The sequence below is a fragment of the Cucumis melo genome, chromosome 3 (assembly GCF_025177605.1).
Source record: "Cucumis melo cultivar AY chromosome 3, USDA_Cmelo_AY_1.0, whole genome shotgun sequence".
NCBI lineage: Eukaryota > Viridiplantae > Streptophyta > Magnoliopsida > Cucurbitales > Cucurbitaceae > Cucumis > Cucumis melo.
This window is the reverse complement of record NC_066859.1, coordinates 22070062-22094956: the sequence shown is the minus strand read 5'-3', so window position 1 is coordinate 22094956 and position 24895 is coordinate 22070062. Positions and strand designations below refer to the sequence as shown.

The 24895-nt window shown below is 33.4% G+C and overlaps 3 protein-coding genes across 5 annotated transcripts; 1 reads left to right on the top strand and 2 right to left on the bottom strand.

The window, feature by feature from the left end:
• The first annotated feature begins 2936 nt into the window (after positions 1 to 2936).
• Positions 2937 to 8887, top strand: LOC103496531 (probable inactive leucine-rich repeat receptor-like protein kinase At3g03770). 2 transcript variants are annotated; one of them, XM_051082973.1, is made up of 8 exons: positions 2937 to 3051; positions 3194 to 5425; positions 6011 to 6141; positions 6607 to 6847; positions 7241 to 7443; positions 7536 to 7588; positions 8100 to 8211; positions 8306 to 8887. In XM_051082973.1, exons 2-8 carry the CDS (start codon positions 4072 to 4074, stop codon positions 8555 to 8557), a joined length of 2346 nt encoding a protein of 781 aa, XP_050938930.1. In that variant the 5' UTR covers positions 2937 to 3051; positions 3194 to 4071; the 3' UTR covers positions 8558 to 8887. The 2 variants fall into 2 exon arrangements, with proteins under 2 accessions (XP_050938930.1, XP_050938929.1); XM_051082972.1 differs by having other exon boundaries at positions 8097 to 8211.
• Positions 8888 to 9733: 846 nt separating this feature from the next.
• LOC103496532 (probable mitochondrial import inner membrane translocase subunit TIM21) lies at positions 9734 to 15135 on the bottom strand. Of its 2 annotated transcripts, none has more exons than XM_008458411.3 (9): positions 14864 to 15135; positions 14562 to 14675; positions 13594 to 13659; positions 13472 to 13490; positions 12840 to 13000; positions 11643 to 11821; positions 11482 to 11530; positions 10449 to 10568; positions 9734 to 10331 (listed from the first exon to the last, which is right to left on the bottom strand). In XM_008458411.3, the coding sequence occupies exons 1-9, from the start codon at positions 14975 to 14977 to the stop codon at positions 10173 to 10175; spliced, it is 981 nt and encodes a 326-aa protein (XP_008456633.2). In that variant the 5' UTR covers positions 14978 to 15135; the 3' UTR covers positions 9734 to 10172. The 2 variants fall into 2 exon arrangements, with proteins under 2 accessions (XP_008456633.2, XP_008456634.2); XM_008458412.3 differs by having other exon boundaries at positions 13478 to 13490.
• A 2188-nt stretch (positions 15136 to 17323) lies between these two features.
• Positions 17324 to 22968, bottom strand: LOC103496533 (phospholipid-transporting ATPase 1). The gene is made up of 7 exons (XM_008458414.3): positions 20608 to 22968; positions 20195 to 20501; positions 19301 to 20000; positions 19103 to 19226; positions 18467 to 18686; positions 17847 to 18305; positions 17324 to 17756 (listed from the first exon to the last, which is right to left on the bottom strand). The coding sequence occupies exons 1-7, from the start codon at positions 22208 to 22210 to the stop codon at positions 17534 to 17536; spliced, it is 3636 nt and encodes a 1211-aa protein (XP_008456636.1). The 5' UTR covers positions 22211 to 22968; the 3' UTR covers positions 17324 to 17533.
• Between the last annotated feature and the right edge of the window lie 1927 nt (positions 22969 to 24895).

Below are 24895 nucleotides of genomic sequence, written 5' to 3'. Positions count from 1 at the left end.
AAACACTAATTTACTAGAAGAAGATTCATAGTAATTTACTTTATTTTTCAATTGATTTGGAATATTAGATTCTAATAATAATAATAAACCAACATTGAATTTTACTTATCAAATTTTGAGAAAGAAATTTACAAAAAAAAGACAAAAAAAAAATCATATTAACATAAAAGATTCTAATATGAAATCCATACATGCGTTGTTACAAAAAGATTTTTCTTTAGTTAATGTCTAATTTATTAAATTTATTTTCTGTAACCAAATCCAGATATATATTTCTCATGAAATATATTATTTTCTTATTTTTTTATTCAAAAACAAAAAATCAACCACACCTATAATTAAGGTAATAATTTACGTTATTACATCACTTTTATTAATTTTATTTTTATATTATGATGTATTTTAATCATGTTCATCCACCTATATTTTTATTTTTATTTTATTAAAAATTAACTTAAAATAAGAAATATATAATTTGAGGGATTAGGGTTTAAAATTTGAGGGAGACGGGGCAATGGCTATTATTGTGTTAAAAGTTCTATTTTGGCTATCCTGTAGCCTTTAGTTCAATTCTAAAGGTGCGTTTGGGGGAAGGAAAAAGTTATGGTGGAAAAGGATTATAATAATTCTAATATTATGATAATATGTGTTTGGGAGAAAAATTATTGTTTGCAGTGTTATGGTAATATGTGTTTGGAGGAGGGATTATGATAGTAGGGTTATAATAATATATGTTTGGGGGAAAGATTATGATTGTAGTAATTTAGAAAATAATAATATAATTTGGATTGGGTTAGTTGGATAGGGTAATGTAGGGTTGTAAGAAAGTAAAAGATAGGATAAGATAGGTTTATTTAGGGATTAGGATAACCTTAATCCCCATTTATCATAACCGTTGGGCCAAACACGGTTTTGGCCCAATTTTCTAATCTTTTCTCCTTAAAACCTCACCCCAAACACACCCTAATAGTTTATTTTTTACAGCTTTGAATAACTTGTTGATTTGTGATGGCTATCTAGTAGTCATGGTACCCTTTTTTGTTTTTAATTTGTTAATATTTCTAAGGGGTGGTAGTAGAATAGCTTGTAAGGTAGTGTTGTTGGAAGGGGTGAATAGGATGCAAAGATTGAAATTGTTTGTAGTTAATAATTAGGTTGTGCTGCCTATAGTAGTCTATGTAGTTTGAAATTAGTTTTAGTGAAATTTTTTAGAGATTGTATATTCAGGGGAGTAAATTTAGGATGTGAGAGGAGATGAATATATTTTTAATCAAACCTATTTATGTTCTAGGGTGAACAAAGGTTGGATGAAAGTTAGGAATAAGTTATCCTTTGAGTATAGAGAGGGAGTGACCCAATTTTTAGAATTTGTCAAATTTCAGGTTGATGCCTACGAACGAGAGGGTGTATCTTGGGAAGTCATTAAGCTTTATAGGTACAGAAAACTTTGAGAAATGAACTAGTAGTAACCCTTTTGATAAAGGAACTAGTAGTAGACAGTTTAGTGAAAAAGATGATATGTTTGGTATGCTGAATGATTTACAAGCCCCGATTGAACATGAAGAGGAAACGGAGGAACATCGTTTGGAAGATGAAATGCTGAGGATGGAGTACATACAGATGAAGATAGAACAAACATATTTCAAAACTTATTAAATGAAGCACGTAATGAGTTGTACCCCGGTTGTTCTGAATTTTCGTCCTTGAATTTTTTGGTTAAGTTGATGCATGTGAAGGTTCTAAATGGTTGGAGTAACAAGTCATTCGATATGTTGTTAGAACTCTTAAGAGCAACGTTTCCAATGTGTAGTAGTACTATCCCTAGTTCATTTTACGAAGCCAAACAAAAACTTCGTGACTTGGGCTTGGGATACAAGACTATTCACGCGTGCAAGTACGATTGTGTATTTTACTGAAAAGAGTTTACTGATTTGCAACATTGTCCTACATGTGGCGAGGCTCGATACAAGATTAATCATAATAGAGGAAAAAAATTCTACATAAGGTATTGCGCCACCACTTTTCTTTGATACCAAGATTAAAGTGCTTGTTTGTATCGTAAGAAGGGTTCGCTGACATGAGATGACATAGGGATAAACGTGTTGAAACAGATGATGTATTGAGACATCCAACTGATGTAGAGGGATAGAAATACTTTGATTATGAATTTCAATCAAAATTTAAATTATATCTTTAAACTTTATATCATAAAATTTTGTAATCATGTGCATTGCACGTGTCTTCTAACTAGTATATGTATATACTAATTATAAATAAATAAATAAATGAAGTAATGTAGAAACATTCATTGTTTTCTATTTTATATCTACTTGTTTAATAAAATTGTATTTTGCTCCGGTAGATGGGACACACCCTTTTAAGTATAAGTGTTCAATGAGTCTAGTGGACATATTTGATAGTTTATTTGATGCAATTGATATCGATGAGATACAATTCTTCAAGATGAGATATGGTTATTAAAATATATGTATTTGTTTAGTTCAATAGAGACAACCAATATCAATAGATTGTTATTATTTTGATAGAGATGATTGCATATTGATATGTCATTGGTTTAACTTAAGATAGATGTGTATATAATAATAATAAAAACATATTACTTATGTTTCATAAATTAAACTTATCATAGTTGAGAAAGAAAACATTATATAATATATATATATATATATATATATATATATATATATATGATATCATGTATTTGCATTTGTAGGTGTTGATTACAAGTTTGTATAAAAGTATCTGACAGTGAGAAGAATATTAGACCAATTCCCACTTTTTAGAAAATGGGGGCAAAGAAGGAAAAAGAACCCAAATATGGTAGTAAACATGAAATCTCCTGTTCTTGTTAATAGGTAGTAAGGTATTTACTGTTTAGTGAGAATGGAATTTAATAATTTAAACTTCTCAATGATTGAACAGAGTGCTCCAATAAAGATTCACCCGTGACCCAAAGCTCTGGGAGGGGGGAGGGGGGCCCTAAATCTGAGTCTGCTAAGACCCAAAAGGAAAAAGAGATGAAATCAGAAGGTTTGGGGTTAGATGCCAAATCTACTTTATACAACAATAAAAGAAGCACTTTTTTTTTCATTGTTTGATTTGTCAATCTAAAGTGTGTATTTTTGCTCAGTTTCTGTGCTTCCCGTGAACTATATGCTTTTGTTTTTTTCAGGGACAACTCCTCCCATCATTAAAGTCTTCATAACAGCCATTCAGCGACACCATCTTTTATCTCATTCAAACCCATCTACTCTCTTTCATATCTCTACAAATCTCGAAAACCACCTCTATATTAGGATAGTCCCAAATTATATCCTTAAACTTACATAATTGAGAGTATTATGTATGGTTTAAGTTTAAACATTAATTTTCACATCTAGAACATAGTTATACAGAGAATTTAGTGATGTAATCATGGTAGTATATCGTTGAAGTGTGAATGTGAGCATTATGGCTTTAATGTATTTTGGTGGAATAATAATGATTTCTTTTTACCGAAATACAGATAGCTTATATTAATCACACCATCCAGTGCAATTAATTAAGTGAAGTAGGATACTGTTTCACTTTAGGGCAAAAACCCTGTCTCCTGACAATTAGTATCTTAACATAATTTTCTATATTCTTCTTTCATAAATGATAATGTGGCTTCTGCTATACTATAGTTGATTCTTGTGGCTTAGAAAACTCAAATACAAATACAATATCAGAGGCTCCATACATTCTGTTTTGGTAGCCACAAAGCATCTCAAAGGCATTTTATTTTATTCAGTGCCCAAATCATGGTGGAGTCCAATGCCATTTTAATTTAAGCTGAGTAATCTGTAGGCAATGTCTAGATTCTAATCCCTTGGGAAAAGGGGAAAAGCAGTGATTAATGTTAAAGCTTTTTGTTTTATTGCAGCCACTGTACTTCTAACAGCCTTCTTTAACAAGTTGTGAACACAGCCAAAAAGAGAGAGAGAGAGAGAGTTTCATTTCTTCTTAATGGGGTTTTTCCAGCTTCTTTCTCTTCTCTGTAACTTATTTGCTCTCCTCTTCTGAGCTTTAATGGCAAAACTAAAAGCAGTCTGCCATTTCCATCTTCTTCTCTTCTTGTTTTTGTTCTCTTCTTTTCATCTTTCCACTCAGCTTCCACTTTCTCAATCCCAATCTCTTCTACAAATCCAACAACTTTTAAACTACCCTCAAGCTCTATCCAGCTTTAACACTGTCACAGACTTCTGTAACATTGAATCCACTCCATTTCTTACAATAGTGTGCTATGAAGATAACATAACCCAGCTCCACATTGTTGGTGATGTTCTCCAACATTCCCCCTCATTTCCTCTCAATACTTCCACTGATTCTTTGTTTTCCACATTTTCCCATTTCCCCAATTTGAAAGTGCTTTCTCTGGTTTCTTTAGGTCTTGAGGGTCCATTGCCTCCATCTGTTGCTAACCTTCTGTCACTAGAAATACTAAACTTATCCTCAAATTCCTTATATGGCTCCATCCCTCACCAACTTTCTTCTTCCAAAACCCTACAGTTTATCAATCTTGACGGCAATTGTTTCTCTGGTAACATTCCTGCTTGGATTGGTTCATTGCCATTCTTGACTACTCTGAGTTTACGGAACAATTCCTTTAATGGGTCCTTACCAGATTCCATTGCGCATATGTGGAGTCTAAGAATTCTCTCTCTCTCAAGAAACTCTCTTTCTGGGAATGTCCCAGACCTTAGTAACTTGACCAACTTGCAAGTTCTTGAGTTGGGAGACAATCTTTTGGGACCCCATTTTCCTAAATTACCACAGAGATTAAGTATACTTGAGCTCAAAAACAACCGATTTCGCTCAAGTATTCCACCTGAGTTAGGCTCGTTATATCGTCTTGAAAAGCTGGACTTATCTTCCAATAAACTTGTTGGACCTTTTCAGGCATCACTTCTGGGACTTCCTTCCATTAAATATCTGAATATTGGGGGAAATAGATTAACTGGACTGCTTTTACAGAACATATCATGCAATAGTGATCTCACTTTTGCAAATTTGTCCTCAAATCTTTTGACAGGAGACTTGCCTGCATGTCTTCAGGAATTCAAGTACAAGAATGGTGAAATCATTTATGGTGGCAATTGCTTGTCAAATCAAGACCAAAAACAGAACCCTTTGAACTTCTGTCACAATGAAGCTTTGGCAGTGAGTATTAGGCCTCGTAATCTGGAGCATAGGAAACTTCGTCGTGAGGTAATGACTTTCTTGAGAATTTTTGGAGGAAGTGTTGCTGGAGTTGTAGTTCTGGCTCTGGTGTTCTTAACGATGAGAAAGACATACAAAATGGGAGTTGTTAAAGAACCTTCAACAAGGTTTATAACAGAGAATCCATCTGTAACAGACACAACCAAGCAGCTGTATGATGCCAGTAAGATGAATGTCTTCTTTTTCCCCCTTCTCCTTTTCTTTTTGGTTGATGATTTCTTGAACTGGGTTGATCTTATTGAAGCAAATCAAGTGAAAAATAATCACATAATTTGTATTATAGCATCCGCTTGCATAATTAATTGTTTTTCATCCCTCAACTTACCAGAGGCTGGAGGTCTGCTTTCAACATTTTCCTAACCCACATCAGTTGGACTTTTATAAAAGTCAAATTTAGTCCGTATACTCTTGAATTTGTAACAATTTTTGTCCCTATCATCAAAATCTCGTCAAACTTGTCAATTATGATAAGGATTTTTGTTTAAAAAAGAAATTTATAAACAAACTTGTTTCTTAATTCGTTTCTTGATCTACACGTGTAAGAATTTCATTAAATCTTAATATTACCGTTCTTGATAGGAACTTGTTTTAAATGGTAAAGATCACTAACTAAATTGATACTTATTAAAATTCGGGAACTAAATTGTTATTTTTATAAAAGTTTAGGGTAAAATTATTTTGTAGCAGGTTTTGTTAATGAATTTAATCCATTTTTGTATATTTGTTACAATCCACCATGTGCTTGCAGAATATATATCTCAGACAATGAAGCTGGGAACTAGTATTCCTCCTTATCGAACTTTCACTTTGGATGAACTTAAAGAGGCTACCAACAATTTTGATGTTTCAACTTTGATAAGTGAAAGTCTGGACGGCCAGGTATGATTTTACAAAGGTTATTCGCCAGATGTTAGTTTAATTTTTAATATATTTTCACTGTTCAGAAATTCCCATATCTCTCTTAGTTTGTGCTGTCAAATCTTATATCTCAGTTACTTTTCTCCATACTTTTTTTCTCTCTTTCAGAAAGCAGTACTTTTGAAATGGATTTTTATTATGAACTTATCATCAAAGATAAAAAGTTGGCTGGAAAAGACTTAAAAGCATTGTTTATGTAATTGGGACTTTCCAAGCAAAGGTCCCACAAATGGAAATTAATATTCATCAAGGAGTAAATTATATGATATTACAAGGATTCAAACACATTACCTCCTAATCTGCTACTATACAAAACTAACTAATAGATTTAATCTCTCTTTATTTATCCCATATAAACTTTCCTTTCTTATTAAAAAGAACTCAACGATAGATTTACAAACGAAGTCTCTGTCTTGACAATAACAGATATTCAAAGGGGTGTTCACAGATGGCAGTGTCGTGGCAATTCGGAGCTTAGCTTTGAAAAGGCGGCAAACCCCTCAAACCTACACACATCAGTTGGAGTTAATATCTAAACTACGACATATCCATTTGATCAGTGCCCTTGGACACTGTTATGAGTTCCTACCAGACGGCCTAACCATCAGCAAAGTGTTCCTTATCTTCGAGTACTATCCGTATGGGACTCTAAGAAGCCATGTATCTGGTAAAATGTTTTTACAATGGCACATATATATATATTGCTCTAACTTGTGTTGGAATAGTTTTCAATTTTAACCCAAGCGACTTCCCCATTGGGCAAGAGCTTTGGATCTCTCAGCAATACTAGCACTGAGATTCCAAATTTGAGCCTTCGAGTGAGCTTAATACTAAAAACTTTTAATGTCTCCCAAGCTTGAGCCTTGGGACAGATATAATTAGGTGCTTGAGTATAGGGAAGCAAAGCTCCAACACCCGGTTATGGAAAAAAAAGAAGTTAATTATTCAAACATACTATATCGTATTTTGTTTAGCATAGTACTGAAGGTGCATAAGATTTAGTAGAGAGTAAACTTTTCTGTCAATGGATATAAGTTTATAAAAGAACTTGATCCTGCAGGGCTACCGGGGCAAAAGCTTTCTTGGACGAAAAGGATATCGGCTGCAATCGAAATGGTGAAGGGAATTCAGTTCCTGCACACAGGAATAGTGCCTGGTGTATGCTCAAACAATTTGAAGATTACAGATATTTTACTTGATCAAGATCTTCATGTGAAAATCAGCTGTTATAATTTACCTATTGTAGTTGAACATGGTGGAATGGTATGACACAGAGAGGATAAAGAATGTCTTGTAGGTTCTACATATTAACCTCTCAAAGTTAAAGTAATTGATATATTTGTTTTGCCATTCAGATGATTTCAGGAGTTCCATCCACTGGTACAAAAGGGAAGCGCCATGCTATAGGGTAAGGCTTCTATTTTTATCTCTAGAATTAAAATGAAGACAAGACCACATTGCTCTTTTGATCGTTGTTTGTCATGTCATGTCATACCAATATTATTAAATTAAAGTTTAGTTTAAGAATTTTTGAGCTTGTGTTTGTTTGGTCCCTAAATTTTGAAGTGAAATAGGTTTTTGAACTTTGATATTTAAACTTTCATTCACCTAGTTGAGTAACATTCATGATCTCTAAACATATGCTATATCTGAAATTGTAAGTTTAGGTTCATATTACACACAAAAAAAAACCAATTTCGGATTTACCAAAATAGTTTAGAAATTACTTAGATACAAAATTGAAAGTGGGAAACCTGCCAAAACCTTCTTGGAGTTCAAGGACCCTTTCGACAAAAACTTGAAAGCTCATATACTAAACTTTGGATATTTGCACAATAAATTAGTCCTTGTAAAGAGTACTGAATTAGGTAGTAGAATATAAATTTGAATGTGTTGGAATTATCTGTGTTTTTTAGCAGAGTAAATCACAAAGATAAGAACGATGTGTATGACATAGGAGCCATTTTATTGGAAATCATTTTGGGAAGACAAATCACATCCCAAAACGAAGTTCATGTTTCAAGAGATCTCGTAAGTACATTTTCAATGACCAAAAAGTATGAATTTTTTCATGGTAACTTCTTCAAACTGAACTAGAAAATGTGCTTTCAACTCCTATTCTCAGTTGCAGGTAAGCCTAAAAACTGACGAGATAGCTCGAAAGAGCATCGTGGATCCAGTAATACACAAGGGATGCTCAGATGATTCGTTAATAACGATGATGGAAATATGTGTTAGATGTCTCCATGAGAAGGCAAAAGATAGACCCTCAGTAGAAGATATTCTTTGGAATTTGCATTTTGCAGGACAAGTTCAAGAATCAAGCAGAGAGGCACCTACATCACCGTCACCATCATCGTCCTCACAAATTCCTTAGAAGGAAAATGGTACACTTATATATTCTCAAACTTACTCATTTCTTGAACAAAACAACCTGTAAAGCTTCTCATCAATTTCATTTCCCAAAGTCCAATATGTTTATCTCGTTAGGGAACAATTGTAGTTTGCTCAAATTTTAGAGTTTGTCACCGTATTGAGCTTCTTTATCATTTGAGTTGTTGAAGTAAACTTAGACAACTTTGAGAAAATGGTAATAGTCGTGCATAAAAGGTAGACAAGATTCAAGTTTGAGTATATACTATAGATTTTAGTTCTGATGTTTTGAAAATGTTATGTTTATATAAATTTATAGGTACAATTTAAGAAATTTAGTGAATAATATATCATTAAAAATTTTGACTGAAAATAATAAGACAATAAAATAAATGGACCAAAACAATCACTTCTAAAAATATTGATTGAAGTCGAATGAACTGAGATTGTGAGATGGAGAACTATTAAAGGAACAATTAAGTACAATAATAGTCAACCTCAAGAAAGAGAGTGCACTAATTAGCTCCACAAACTCCATTCTCTACAAGGCATGTCATTACATATTACCAAAAGCTAGTTTTTATTTAGGTTAAATTGTAAATGTCCCTAATTTGGAGAATATTCTCTCTATCCTTATAAGTTTTAAACTTTCCCTCATAGTTTTAATATAATCTCATAAATACTCATTTAATCAAAATTCCGTTAATTTATTTTATAAACTAATTATAATATTTTTATCAAACGACTAAATTCTAATTAATTATTATAATTATTTTAGTTTGTATTATATATTATTATTGTTGTCGTCATTATTATTGTGATGTAATGAAATGAAACCAAGTATCATTTTATAGTCTACTTCATATGTTTTTTAAACAATTAATATGAAAACATTTCACGAGTTAAAACATCTAGTTCGGTTATATATATATAACATGAATATTTTTTGTTTATATGTTAATGATATTTTGCTTCCTAAGAAAATCGAGCAAAAATACAAAAACAAATAAATTCTTACCATGTAACTAACTGCCATCCATTTATGTCGTGATCAAGTTAAAAGAAAAATCAAAAGGGCAAAATGAGTCTTTTAACTTAACATGCAACATGCCAACATGCGTTTAGTTCAACTTCCACCAAAAAGACCATGGGTTTGAATCCCCTCAACCCCAATTCAAACTTTAAAAAAAATTCCCCAACATGGGAAACAAATAAATAAATTCCATAACTATTCGGTTGATTCCATGTTGTAGCTCTAACAAAGTGGGGGTAAGCTTCATACAGTCAGCGAGAAAATCTAGGACTTTGGACGTAAACAAGAGAGATGAAAAGAACAAATCTGACCTTTCAAGAGAGAATTCAACAATCACCGATGACTCAATTGTTGAATCAAAGTGGAAGAAAGTTGAACGAGTATTACTTATTGGAATGTAACTCTCGCTAGGAGTAGAGGAGGTAACGACTAGAAATATTGAACTCGAAAAAATTAGCCTAACTGAGTCCAAAGTTTAAATGGGGGCGAGAGGAAGGAGAAATATTATAAACAAGAGATGATGATGATTCTAAGAACAGTTATAATTTAATACAAAATCTTGAGCGAATTGGTTTGTGCACAAAATTCAGGCAGGCATATAAGATTCTAGGATCAATTGGGCCGGAGAAGGTGATTTCACCTCGACGATTAAGTATGTAAACTTCCACTGCTTGTCCACTTGATCCTTGAACATCTCAGTATAAACTTTCCCAGCTCCATGCGGCCCACGGATGTAAAAGTTCACCTATACAAAAGTTTATTTGTCACTTTATAATGAAGAAGGGGAATGTGGTTATTCAGGAACTTGGATGTAAGAAAAATATTGTCGTTAGTACAACAGGAAGATCTTGTCATGTTTTACCTCTACACGCTCTACACCATCTTCGTCAGTCCATACCCTATTAGGGATACGTTGGCGAGCAGCTCGATTTCTAGTTTCTTGCCCATAGCCAGTTATAGGGGAACCAATTCTTACTCTAACCTGACAGAATAGCAAAACCAATCTAATAAAACATAAAAGCTCAGAGGATAGATTGAACACTAAGTAAAGCAGTAGTTGAGTACACTTCAAAAGGCTAGATCTTTGTTACAATAAAAAACAGAAACATAGTTAAAAGAAAAGAATATATATTTTTAAAAATAAGAAAACCACAAGAGAGAAGGGAAGAGAAGAATATGGCATCCTTATAGTAAGGAAAAGGAAAATTACACAATAGTATGAATTTAATGGACAGAGATGAAAGATAACATGCATAAGGATTATCCCATTCCCACCCACCACCCCCTCATTGCCTATTAATTTTCCAATTAAACCGAGCTATTTTTCATAATTAGTGGAGTAACACAACTCATCATACCTAGGAATTGGAGATATAGCAAGAAATATAATACGTATATATTTCTGTTTCTTCCCTAAAAGGCATCAAGTGAAATTCATCTTTTTCCGACTCAATTAGGATGCAAGGAATCTCTACGATGCTGCATAGTGGCACACTACTTTTTCAAATCTGAACATGGGTGCTGAAAATACATGAACTATATCTAATCCATAGTAGGTGGAGAAAAGATTGGCCTATCTAGAAAGTACCTTCAATTAAGGTGCAAGAGGTCCACTATGTGGTTCTCATTGTTCTCTTGGTTGGTGATTACCTGAGAATCTGCTGTAGTTTGGTTAGTTCCTCTCAGTCTCTAATCAGGTCTTGTTTTGTTTTCTTGTTAAGTTCCTAGTTTATCTTTTTCAGTCATTTGGTCTTTGACAGACCTAATTGCCTTGGTTGTGTTTGTTTCATTTTGTTGGATTTGTTTCTTTAACAAGAAGCCTTCAGCCCCAAGGGAAGATATAAGTGGGACACAAACACATACAAAACACAGAAGTTCAAGGTTAATTCACTAACCTGGCTGTCATCTTGAATCCTTTTAAGAGCCTTGTCAAAGATCTTATACCTAAACAAGAGAGCTTGCACATCAGTCACCAAGTCAAGGAAACCACAAGGTTTAGATTAATAATTCTAAGCAAACGAATAAAATTAATCAAACTGTAAATTGGTTCTTTTACTCTTTTGGTTGAAATATAAGCTCCTTAAAAACTGCATATCCAGCAGCTGCTGCCACTCCAAGCCCTGCGAGGATGATAAAACTGTAGGAAGCTCCCTCGGCAAATGTAACAGGCTTCTCTGGTATATTATATGTAGGAGCATCAAATGGATCCTCCACTGTTGATATTTCTTTTTTGCTCTGATAATAAAATCAAGGAAAAACTCAGGTTTATGAACTAATCGGTGATCACAAAATAGTAGTGGCCTCACCTGACCAACACCAATAAATGAGAATACACATAAGAAATTTAATTTTTTTAAAAAAAAAAAAAAAAAAAACCTGTACCACAATGCTCAGTTATGTCACATCTAGTTTTAACCAACATTCAAATGAGATGCATGCCTAGTAAACATTAATTTTGGTAACGTATATTGCAATTATTCATATTAAGAAAAAACCAAACAATTATTTGGACTTGCTATAATCATATCGCCACCTCTTGTTATTCTTTCTTATTGGGAGCTGACTTCTTCTCACTAATATATTAGAAAATATAATAGGAATATGTTTGACACTGTTTAACAATAACTTAGACCCCATTTGGTTCGCAATTCATTTTTCATTTTTATGTTTTCAAGAAAAAAATTACACGGAAAACAATTAAAACGTATTTGGTAAACTTATTTTTAAATATGATTTTAAAAACAACTCCTAAAGAGCAAATGTTTTAAAAACAATAAATTATCATTCTATTTGTTTATAAATTTTGTTCTCAGAAATTATGTACATATGATACAATATTGCATGTCAAATTCACGATCAAATACTAAATCTGAAATTTGAATTAAAATTTCAAAATTTTAAACTAGAACCAAATATGTTTTCAAATACAGTAAAAAGGAAGTTTTGTTTTTTTTTTTTTGTGTTTTACTGAATCATTTTTTTCTAAACTAATCTTTGGATCACGAACCAAATAGTACCTCCAGTTTTCCTTGCAAAAATTGATATTCTAATTATTCCCAGACCTTGCTTTATTAGATCTAAGATTTTGCCAACACTAGTCATCTTCATGATCATTTGACGCATGCATAAATTTGAGACACAAACACCACATCTAAACTCAGTCAAAGTGCCTTCCACTAAAATTCAGAAATTGAACCTCGAAGAAAACCAGAGCTCCTTTAAATGTTAAAACAAATTCAAATTGAACACAAACCTCAGATTCAGTTTGTCCACGTTTCTCTGAAGATTTTGATGACATAAACCTAGCAAAACACGGCCCTCTAGCACTCGTATCACATCTACTGGTGACACCTAATGTTGAAAAATTGACAACAGATGCCCTTACATTCTGCCATCTAGATAAAACAGGGATGCCTACACAAAAATATAATATGGAAGGGTTAACTGCAAGCAATAGACGTTCACCCCCACCCTGCAGATTGAGAAAGGGAAAAACAATTGAGCACTAGAATAATAGCTCTCAGCATGAAGCCACTAAAACTCATTTTTCACATGTTAGTCCATTTGAAAATTCCCTAGAACTACTTCAGTTTTCATTGCCATATACGGAGTAGAATAGCATCATACAAGGTGTGCAAGATACCAGACCAGATGAGTCAGACCCACATATCAATATGAAAACCTAAACTGAAAAATAGTGAATCTCTCGAGGGAAGCTTTGAGCAAGTTATGACCCACTATCCAGAAAAAATTTGGAAAGATACAGCTTTAATTAACCCTAGTTGCACAAATAATCATTCAATCTTCCAAAAAAAAATTTTAAGTCTTGAAAAAGACATGGCAGAATAACAAAGTTCATGAAAGTTAAATGTAAACAAAACCAACCATTACCTCCAAGTGCAGCCTGCAAAATAAATGAATAAAAAAATTAGACAAACAAGGTTCAAAGAATGCTAAACGAAATAACAACTAAAAATCAACATCTGCCATGAAATAGGGCATTGCACCTTAGGAATATCGCACACATACACAGCAGACTGTTTGGAAATGCCAAACTTCAGTGGACCAAGAAGCTGCACCAAAGTTACACTTCTTCATTATAAACCCCAAACTAGAGCATCATCATAAAAAACTAGAGCATCTTCGACACTGGCTAGGAATCTTGGAAACTAATGCAAAATCAGAATTAGATTGAGAGAAGTTCTCTGAGCAATATCTACATCTATCTTACAGATTAGACATTAATTTTCTTATGTTATATTGCAAGATAAGTGTGATCCTTTTTCTTTTTTAATAAACACTAAACAAAGAGTTAGAAAGCTTCCAAAGAGATCTAAAGAGAAGCAACAAAAGGCACAAAGCTTAAAAAATAAGAGCTGACCTAAATAATACTTTAAATTTCCTTTTTTTGAGGGAAAAGGAACACCTTACCTTATTAGTTTAGTTGTTAGGATATTTGTCTCTCCAAAGAGCCATGACAAGCACTTAGGAAGAGACAGACCTGCAGTAAGGATCTATAAGCTCTCTATTTCAAACTCTCTTAAGTTCATTCTAAAGTTAAAATTCCAAACTCGTTGAGTTGATGCAAACACCGTCCCACCGAAAATGTTTTTGACTCCCCAATTAGCACATACAAAGGAAAAGGGTTTCCATATTGACATCGATGCTGACAGAAAGAAGTTCCATATCGATCATGCTACACTTACACTAAAAGAGTTCAAAAAAGTTGTATATATTTTCATACGATCCGATGCCCTTAACTGCCAACAAGTTATTGCTTTTCTGCTTGTTCTTTTAAGGAACAACATATTGCATACAGGAACATCCAAGGCAGATACATTTTAATTATTGGGTTATTCCTTGATTCTTTTTGCTCTAACAAAAATTCCTCTAGGCAGTAACACAGCAGAAGAAACCTACATATCCTACACAATTTCTTGTATGCTAAGTTTCTCTACCAATATCCAAAACATACCTCTCTTACAGAAGTAGCATAAGTATCCGGTAAACCCCTCTTTGCTTCGTCAATGATATTTACAGCAACTCTTTTAGAAGCATTCGTCCCACTACTCCTCATCACCTCAGCTGTCTGAGGTCCACATGGAGATTAAAAAAAAACGAGTCAAGACATCAAATTCCGCATTTTATCGCTATGAACAAACCAATTCAAACTTTTTAGGTAAATTAAAATCCGGAGTGAACGAAAAGCAATGGTAATCAGCGATGGAGCAAGTACTGGAGAGTAAAGTAAAGAAGAAAAATGGAATGCGAAGTGACCTGGAGGAATTCGTGAGAGCCGAGACGAGAAAAAGAGGAGGAGTGGTGCCATTGACGGGGAAGGAGAGAAGAGGGAGAGATGAAGCGGGTAAACTTCAATAATCCGTTGGCCATTGGTTTGAATATAGGAGGTGATGATGAAGAATTGATGTGTATAGAGAAACCCTAGAAGCGAGGTGAGTGTGCGTTAAACCCTTTATTCGGGGGAGGGCGTTTCGGTCAAAAACCCTCGACGGAACTCTGACAGACTGCCGGAGGCAGGCACCCTAAGTTTTTTATAATTTACTAAAAATACAACCCAATTTATTTTAAATCACAAAACTTATAAAAATATTATTCATAAATATATTAAAATATCTTAAGAATATTTTAGTAAAATTTAGAGAAAAAATATTGTTTATTTTCTAATTAAATATGATTAATAATAAGTTTAATAAATCATAACGTACAAAAGAAATAATTTCATTAATTTAATCTGTTGTCTAATATATATATATAATTAAAATTTAATCTATCGTGAAAATTAGAAGCAAATGGAACGTAACAACTTAAAATCAAAAATTCCATTTTTTTACTCAACAATTTCAAAATAATATATATATATATATATATAACAAAGCATCACGATAATTGGAAAATTACTTCTTCTCTCGAGGTTTAAGATACAAATTCTCATCCAACAAATAAAAATATGCTTTTAAAAAAATTGTTGTTTAAATTCTATTTTGGCTTAATTTTTCGAGGTTGGTGCAATTTATTCTTCGAGGTTGTATTTCATAGTTTTAGGTAATTTTAACTTTTGGAGTAGTATTATGTTTTGTTATATTTTTGTAAATAGTTTTAATATTTTGTTATTTTATGCTATTCTTTCTTCTTTTTTTCTCGATTTCTTGCTATAGATTTGTATATTTGTTAGAAAGCAAGTATGGGCTCCTTACCCAAATTCCCAAATGTCTTTTTTTAAAAAAAATTGGCCTAAACTTTCAAAATAAATATATATTTTGGTTTATCAACCTCCATGTTTGTTTTTGTTCATAAATTTTTAGTGTTTATGAACTTCTTAAAAACAATTATTCTTGTGTCTAAAAAGTTTGAGTTTATAATGAAACAAATATATGAAAGTTCAAATACTAACTTCCTTTTTTCTTTTTTCTTTTTCTTTTTTTTTTTTTTTTTTGCAAAACTCAAAGATCAAAATAAAACAAATTTGAATTTTTAAGAATCATAGTAGAATTCAAACCTTAGAAAAATTTAGGACTCAAGATAAAAAAATTGAAATTTTCAATCCAACTTAACTACATTATCAATCCAAGAATTAATATGTGAATTAAACAAATGTTGATAAAATAAGGTATTTATTTAAATTGAAAGTTTACTAACTTATGAGTCAACATTAAGATTCATCATCAAATGTAAGATCAAAGGCCTTAGACAGTCTTAAAACCTACCACATATAACTTTGAATTGATAAACTTAACTCTTTTGTGGTGCATAATCATTCTTGGTTAGTAGAATGATTTGATCGAAGGCAACTCACGTTGCGGTATGCACCAACTTAGAGAGTTGATGGTTGTCTAGACTAAAGAAGTTTGAGCAAATGACAGTTATGCACTGTCCTTTTGGTTGATAGATCTCAATAATTATTGACATCTCAATATTTCATTTTTATTCCTATGTTTTTATAATAATTTCAATCTTGGTTTTGGTTGTACAATTTTTGTCTATTTGCATAAATTGAATATTGATGTATTAATGTTTATTGAAATAACTATAGTAATAATAATGAATGAGTGTGGAATCTTTTTCCAAACTTGTATTTTGTTTTATATGTATTTGCAATTCATCCTCTCTCTTTCTTAATACATTAAAAATAGATAGATGAAGACATTTTTTTAGCAAGAGGGACTTTTAAAAATTCCATCAATTCTTCATTAGGTAAAGAAGTTCTTTCAATTGTGACAATTTGTTATTATCAATTATAAAAAAAAAGATTATGACTCGATGAACTTCTTTTCCGAGAATATGTTAACTTGAAACGTTGTTGATGATGTTCTTTTCCTCACCCTTTCTATTGAATGTTACATGTTCTTTTTCTTACCCTTTCTATTGAATGTTACATGTTTTTCTTTTGTAAAAGAGTTCACGATAGCAGTGCTCTTGTTTAGCTCTCGAGCTCTTTTCCCAATCGTGAGAAAGCTTGAGAGTTGGATTTCTTTGCTTTGTCTAAGAATTTTTTTTTATATATATTGTAAATGACTAAACTACTTAAATATTTACAAAATATAGAATTTTACTATCTTTTTGTGAATATTTGGATTCATTTTGTTACATTTGAAAATACTCCTAAAAAGAAGTATTAGCTTTAAGAAAGAATATATATTTATTCCATTACGGAAAAGAAAATTCAAAATACTGCTCTTAAACAACACTGTAGACTACACTTAATAATGCACAATAACATCAACAACAAAAACCATAAATAAAGAAAGAAACTAAAGAAAAATTATATTACATTTCCTATCCTTTGGATGGCAACTGACAACAGGAGAATTATTCTGAAGCAGCCTAAAGAATTGTGATTTTTCTTTACATGAAGAGATAATACAAAACTGTGAAGTACAAATGAAATGAAAGAACAAAAGAAAGAAAATGGTACAAAGAGTTGTTTTGTCATACTTGTAAAGAGTTGTTGAGGACTGGGATCATCTCTGTTTGTACAACTCCCAGCTCTCTTGTAAGCCCAAACTTATCAGCCTCCCTTGCTATTTGGATGTCACATGGACAGTAATATTGATAAATGTATTTTACGACAAAACGAGGAAGTAATGCTGCTACGATGATACACAACAAACATAGCCAAAAAGATGCTGTGCTCGCCACGTGATATATCGCCCTGCCATATTAGAATGGATGGAGTTTTAAGAAGCGTCTTATAATGAACAGAGATTCAGACAACATTACAATGTAATATTATGATACATACCAGTAACCGGGAAGCGACAATATCGAATCAAGAACAATGACACAAATGAAAGTTGCGAGAGTGGATCCCCAGATCACAGCATGGGTGACGGTATACCATCGAACGACGTCCATTGATAAATGTAAGTTGACAACGATGACTGTGGCAAGTAGCCAGAGATCTCCAAGGCCTGAAATGTCGACGGTGGTAGCCCAAAATGCGAAGAGGGGGATAAAGAAAATAGCAATGCTTTGCCACACAGTGTCAATAATAGTTAACCAAAACAATCTAGAGTTGTAGCTTTCCTGTCTGTGGCCAGCCCCATAGAGTTGAGGGTAACTAAGAAGAGTCCTTCTACCCAAGTCCTTGTCAAGAATTCCAACAATAATAGTGGGCAAACAAGTATAGATTATAGAGTAGAGCACACTGCTCCATTGGTTGATCGCCGTTGTCAACGAGTAACCGGTAAATAGCACATACCTACAAACGAATACATGATAATATCATAAGCATATGATGATCTACAATGAGTTCTTAAGTTATTAAGGAACTTTGTGTTCTTAAAACTAAGGTACACAGTTATCATTTCATTCTTTTTAACTACTATCAAGATTTATGTGGTCTACGAAGAGGTTACTCACCAAAACAAAACAAGAACAAATACTGCATTTCTGTAAAAATTGTACAAGATCATGTAGCCCATCCGCTGGTAATTCCAATGCCCATGGACCAATAGAAGAGGAACCAAGAATCTAAATTGTCCCATGGCAAAATCTGATGCCATAACAGCTTGTCGACCCTCTAGACCACTGATTCCAACACCCACATCTGCCTTTTGGATCATTGACACGTCGTTCGCGCCTACAAAATAATTTAACAATCACAAACTCTATCAGACTGTCTAAGTTTCTGCCTAAAAACAAGTAAGAACACAAGAACACTTAAAAGGTAGAAATATATATTGCAATATCAAAGGAAGTTACAACATACCATACCTTTCAAGAGGACTAATCTCTCCTAATTCCCACAGAAAATCCCACAAAAATTTTCATCTCCTTCTCCCGACCTTACTTACTCTATTGATAACTAAAATTCCTAACGAATTTACTAATGTACCGTTACTAATAACAATACTAATAATTCTAATATTTCCCTAACTAGAGGTCTTACACAAACCCAACATCCAGAGCAAAGAAGACTTTGAAATATGTTGAGAAGCATAGGTTTTAAAAAAGAAGAAGACAAAGGAAAACTACAAAACAAAGGCATTGAATTACCGTCACCAATGGCAAGTGTCATGTCAGAGGTCCTTTTCTTCACAAGGGCAACAATTCCAGCTTTTTGCAACGGGGCAACTCGACAACATAACACCACCGAACAGTTGCAAGATAGTTGGAAAAGCTGAAACACAGGAGAGTTAGGTAAGCGTTGGAGATTCCAAAGTACATAGAATTTGCAGGTTTATAAGAATTTACCTGTTCTTCGAGTTTACTGTCAAGAATATGAACGAGGCTACTACCATCAATGATCAACGCAATCGAAGTCGTTGCAACTTCAGTGCTTCTTTCATTATCCAGTGAAACGCCTGAAGCAGTCTTTGACATGATTATTGCATCTTCTAATTTCCTTTTGCATGATTCTGCCGAATTGCTGTTAATTATAATTTGAGTCATCTTGTTTGTCAAAAGCTTTGAGGAGTAACCTATTGAAATGGCAGTTTCTTGCTTGTCACCAGTCAAAACCCATACTTTAATTCCCGCCGTCCTTAAAGCTTCTATGGCTTCTGGCACACCTTTTTGTAACTTATCTTCAATGCCCGAGGCACCTAATATGAACAAATTGTTCTCAATGCTGCTGGCAACCTTGCGAAGCTTAGCAGCCCTACCGATCAAAGCAGTACTTGCTTCCTCAAACATCATGTGCCATTTATCAAAATCGGTGGAACTGAGTTCTTTCATTCCAATAACCAGTGTTCTGAGACCCTTTGATGAGTATGAATAAAGATGAGCTTTAGTTGATTGAATGATATCTGTGTTCATATTTTCGCCCATCACCTTGAACATGGAGTTATCAGCACCTTTTACAAACACTTTAAATGTCGTATCAGGACACCCCAATATAACCGACATCCGCTTCCTGTCACTATCAAACTCGTGCATTCCCAAAACATTATACCTGCAAGACAACATTAAAGAGATTGAGAAAGCAGACCTTAAAAGAGTGGAAGTGGGGGAAACTAGTGAGCTCTTTGTTCCTCAGGCTAATCGTGGAGCAAATAGTTATAGGGCAAAAATCAAACAGCTCCAACGTTAAAGCATAGAGTGCAACAAGAATATATTCAAATAACCAAGGATAAAGCATGATTTTACCTATGTTTTTCACCATGTATGTCAATAACTATATGGCCAGAAGTTCGTTCAATTAGCATAAAACCATATGCTGCAGCAGCATAAACCAATGCCTGTTCATCTGGAGATTCCCCTTGGTAGTCAATTAATTGCACCGAAGGGTCAGAAGTTTCGGTAATGAGAGGAACAATGGTATTGCAAGCAGCTAATGCAAGGAAGAAATCATGAATATATCTTCCATCCCTGGTGTGCCTTCCACTTCTTGACAACTGTAGAAGCTCGGGATCAGTTTTGACAACCAATTTTGGTCTCAAAACCTTTCCATTCACTATTAAAAAGCATGGGAAAAGATAAGCTAAACTAATTTAATTGCCAAGGGCACAGAAGATCTTATTTAACAAAATAAAAGACAAATTCAACATAACTTTGCATACCTCGAACAGAGTATCCAATCTGCTCGTCGAGAGGAATGGAACTTTCACCTCCATAATCAACTCCCCAGATGCTTGCGCATCGAAATTCCATCTTATTCTCGGTAAGAGTACCTGTTTTGTCCGAAAACACATACTTTATTTGTCCTAAATCCTCATTTATGTTCAAAGCCCGACATTGAAATCTTGAATTTGATGTTTCGTCGTACATTTGGGTGTCTCGGATCATGAAATAAGCCTGACCAATACGAACAACCTCCATGGAAATGTATAGTGAAATGGGGATCATGACCTGGAACACAATGACTGACATGAGGAACGCAAAAAAAGCCTCCAATCCCCATCCATAGTAATTATAAGTTTCAGGTGGGTCCTTTGAGAAGTCCTTATTTCTGAAATAAGGTAAAATGTCCAAATTTTCCCTGTTTCTGATGAACCAAACAGCAGCCAAAACACAAACAACAGTACACAAGGCAACGAGAAAGAAAGAGAGCATAACAATCTCCACATTCATACGAGTCTCAAGTCGACTTCTTTTTGATGGAGCTCCAGAACTGTTAAGCATGGCTTTTGTCTCACGGCCAGCATATACAGCAACACCAACAGCCCAGCTAGTATTCTTAAGCTCACAGCCACGAAGAACTATGTTTGGAGGTCCAAGAGAAAGACGTTTCCCATCAATCTCCATATTAGCATGAAATCCATAGATATTCCTATTGGGTTTCTCACATTTAATCAACCCTACAATCTTCTCTTTGTCGGGCATTTTTGACATTGTTTCCTGTTTGGCATACCTGGTTTTCAAATTTGATTCCCCATCCAAATTCAGAGTTTGAACATATGCAACCCCTGTGGAATCACTGGTAGAAAGAAGCACCATATCACAAGGAATGGTATCATTGGCACCAATCTTAATTATCTCACCAACTCTAATATTCTTCCATTTCTTCAGTTGAAACTGACCGTCTACCAAAACTGAAGCTAATCTATTGTTCTCAATTTTGTCAGAACGATGCCTTCTCCAATCCTCATATGCATCTTTAACAGCAGTAACTAGCAGCACAAAAGCTAAAGGCAAAATGGAAACTCCCCGACCAAAAACAGCAAGCTGGGGAAGTTGATTGAGAACCGCAATAACAAGGAAATATATATAAGCAATTCTATGAAATTGTTCAAACAGATTCCTGGGCAGAAAAGTGAGAATCGAATACTTGCCGGTGCGAATCGAATTTCTAGCAAATTCGAACTTCTCGTTCGACTTTTCGGGATCGTCAATATAAATTAACCTCGCATCTTCATCACTGATCTCCTTCTGGGATATGCTGAATGCTTCAGAATCAGCACCTCGAGACCCATGACGAACAGGCCTCGGTCCAAATTCACTAGAACCCACTTCACGAATTGACGACTTCGATTGCAGCGACGATTGACTTCGCCGTGAGAAAGACCGATAACCCAGTTCGGTACTCGCTGAATTCTCATTTGGGCTTCGAGAATCCATGGCGAAGACCAATCCAGGTCGATTCAACTCCGGTTTCTGTAGATCGTGAGAGACAGTTTTCGGTGTTCTTGGAGATATAATCAGTAGCGGCCGCTCTGACGCCATGATTTAGCAATCAGAGGCCTCTGAGTTATCAACACAAACTCAATCATCAACGCACTCATGAAACCACCAAGTTGCAAAAACCCAATCAAACACCAAACGAGCTAAGAAAATACAAAATCCAGATGGAAAACGAGAATCCCAAATTCAAATATCTGCTAGAAACTCACACACCAACACATTCAAGAAACACCCAGATGGAGGAATCGAACCAGAACAAAACAACTCAAAGAAACACAAGTTCAAAACTCCACTAGAAACTCATTCCACTGAATCCCAGATGGCAAAAACCACAATCAAACACAAGAACACAAACCCCACGTCCAAAATCTAGCAAAACCGTCATTCCAACAAAAACTGAAATGCAGCAGAAGCAGCAGAAAAGAAGATCAAAAATAGAGTAAGAGCTGGGATTAATAACACAAAACCTGTTCTGCCAACAATGAACAGAGAATCATAGAGAAAGGAAGAAAGAGACCAATTGTGAAGGAAGATGGGGAAATTTCTTAAACGAAAATGGTAGTTGGGGAAGCGTCGTGTAAGAGAGGAAGAAGATGAGAAGGAAGTAGTAGAATAGAGAAAGGTCAAAGCCATTTTAGAGAGAGAAGAGTGATGAAAGAGGGAGTCTAGAGAGAGAAAGAGAGTGAGAAGACGATCATTGCAAGAAACGGGGAAGAAGTCGTAATGGGTGGCGACAGCAACAAAAAATGGATCCACCGAATCAAAAAAATTCGCAAAAAAAGAGAAAAAAAACAATAATTCAAATCAAAACAAGAAAAATTGGGTTTTTCTCTCTCTCGTATTCCAAAATTTTGAATCTATTTTATTTATGCTACATCAAGGAAAAAAGTCATTGTTCCAAAAAGGACTGAATTTTTTTTATAGGATGATGATATTGATGGATTATATTATGAGTTTTGGTTCTTGAAGATGCTTCTAGAAGGACCGCGGAATTTGTTTAAACGGGAAAGACAGTGATGGGAAGAAAATATGGATCGTCCCAACTTGACCCGTTTGAGGATTTTAAATCTTACGGATATATCCATATATATATTTGGAGTTTAAATTATTTTTTGAAAATTCCTATTTTATGAATTAATAGTTATATTTGTTTTAGTAAATTTGTATTTCCTTTTACCAGATTCGTGAACAAAATTTGTGGTTCAAAATAGGTGTGATCGTATGTTTATATTTGTAATCATAAAACAAAATATTCTAATATAAATCACCTCTTTTGATGCTTCCTATATAGTCAACTATTGTCTTTTTTGTTCTACACAAATCTAGGATATAGATAGATTTAATATAAAGATTCTAAATGCAATCCACTAAAAAGTATAAAGGTAAGTTTAAGTTGATTGATAGTTAGAAATTTATTTGTTAAATTGTTGATGTTGGGGTGGATTATTTTTGTGCGACTTTGTGGAAACTTAAAGAGAAAGGCGAGGATTAGATTATTTTAGGACTTTTATTTTCTTTTCTTTTAATTTTGGATTAGAAAAAATTAAAAATAACATAATGTTGATAAATATATTAATTAAAATATAATTGAGGTATGGCTATATGATAACTCATAGTTTATAACCTTGAATGTCATAAACAACCTTAATTTCTCTAGCATTACATGTAACTATAAGTGAAAGTTAAAAGGAAATACCTATGAATTGCATCATTCAACAACTCCAAGTGGGACTCTCTAATTGAGTGATTAGATCTTATTTATTGTGTGCTAACCAAACTATGCATTTTTTATTCTAACTTAGACATTGAAGTGTGGTAAGTACAAAGTGACTTACACATAACAATTAACAACAAGTCAAGACTAGACTGACAAACATAACAAAATTCCATATAATAAGTAACTTGGCTTGAAAATAACTCATTTTAAGTAAGTTATAATAAACAAAATTCCATATAATAAGTAACTTGACTCGAAAATAACTCATTTTAAGTTAGTTATAATAAACAATATTGTTAATATTTTTATTTGACTAATTAACAGTAATTAAAAAAAAAACGTGTTGTTATTGTTTATAGTCCTATCATATGTAAATACCAAAGCATTCATTCTCTCCGATAATTATAATGGTTAGCAATTATATGAATAATAATCAAATATATAACCATTTTTTTAAAAGCAAAATACAAATATAGTAAAGTCTATCAACAAATGATTTTATAGTCTACCAGTTAAATGTCAATATTGATCTATCCTTAGTAGACTTTATTATATTTACTATTCTTTTTTAAATATTACTCTATTTAATTATTGTTTCTAAAATTACTACCATTTAACCATACATGAAAGAATGCTTTTATTCTAGTTTTTTTTTCCTAAAGAACTTGAAGTTGTTTTAATGGCTATACTATTAAAGTCAACTTAACCATAATTCACCATTCAATTGGTCAAATTGTAAGTCATTAATTAAAAAAATATATATACAATCAATTTTTCACATAGTTGTCTAGACTCTAGTTGAACATTTATAACCATTTTCATTTATATTAGTGTTACCATTGTATAAACTATATAGGGTGAATTAATAAATTATTCAAAATAAAATAAAAAAGGTTAAAAATAACACATTCCTTCGTTCATTCAATTGTGGTTTTTAACGTTTAGACACTATGCTTTTGATTTTGTATCTAGACTTTGATATGAATTTAGTATTTGTACTCTCAATTTTA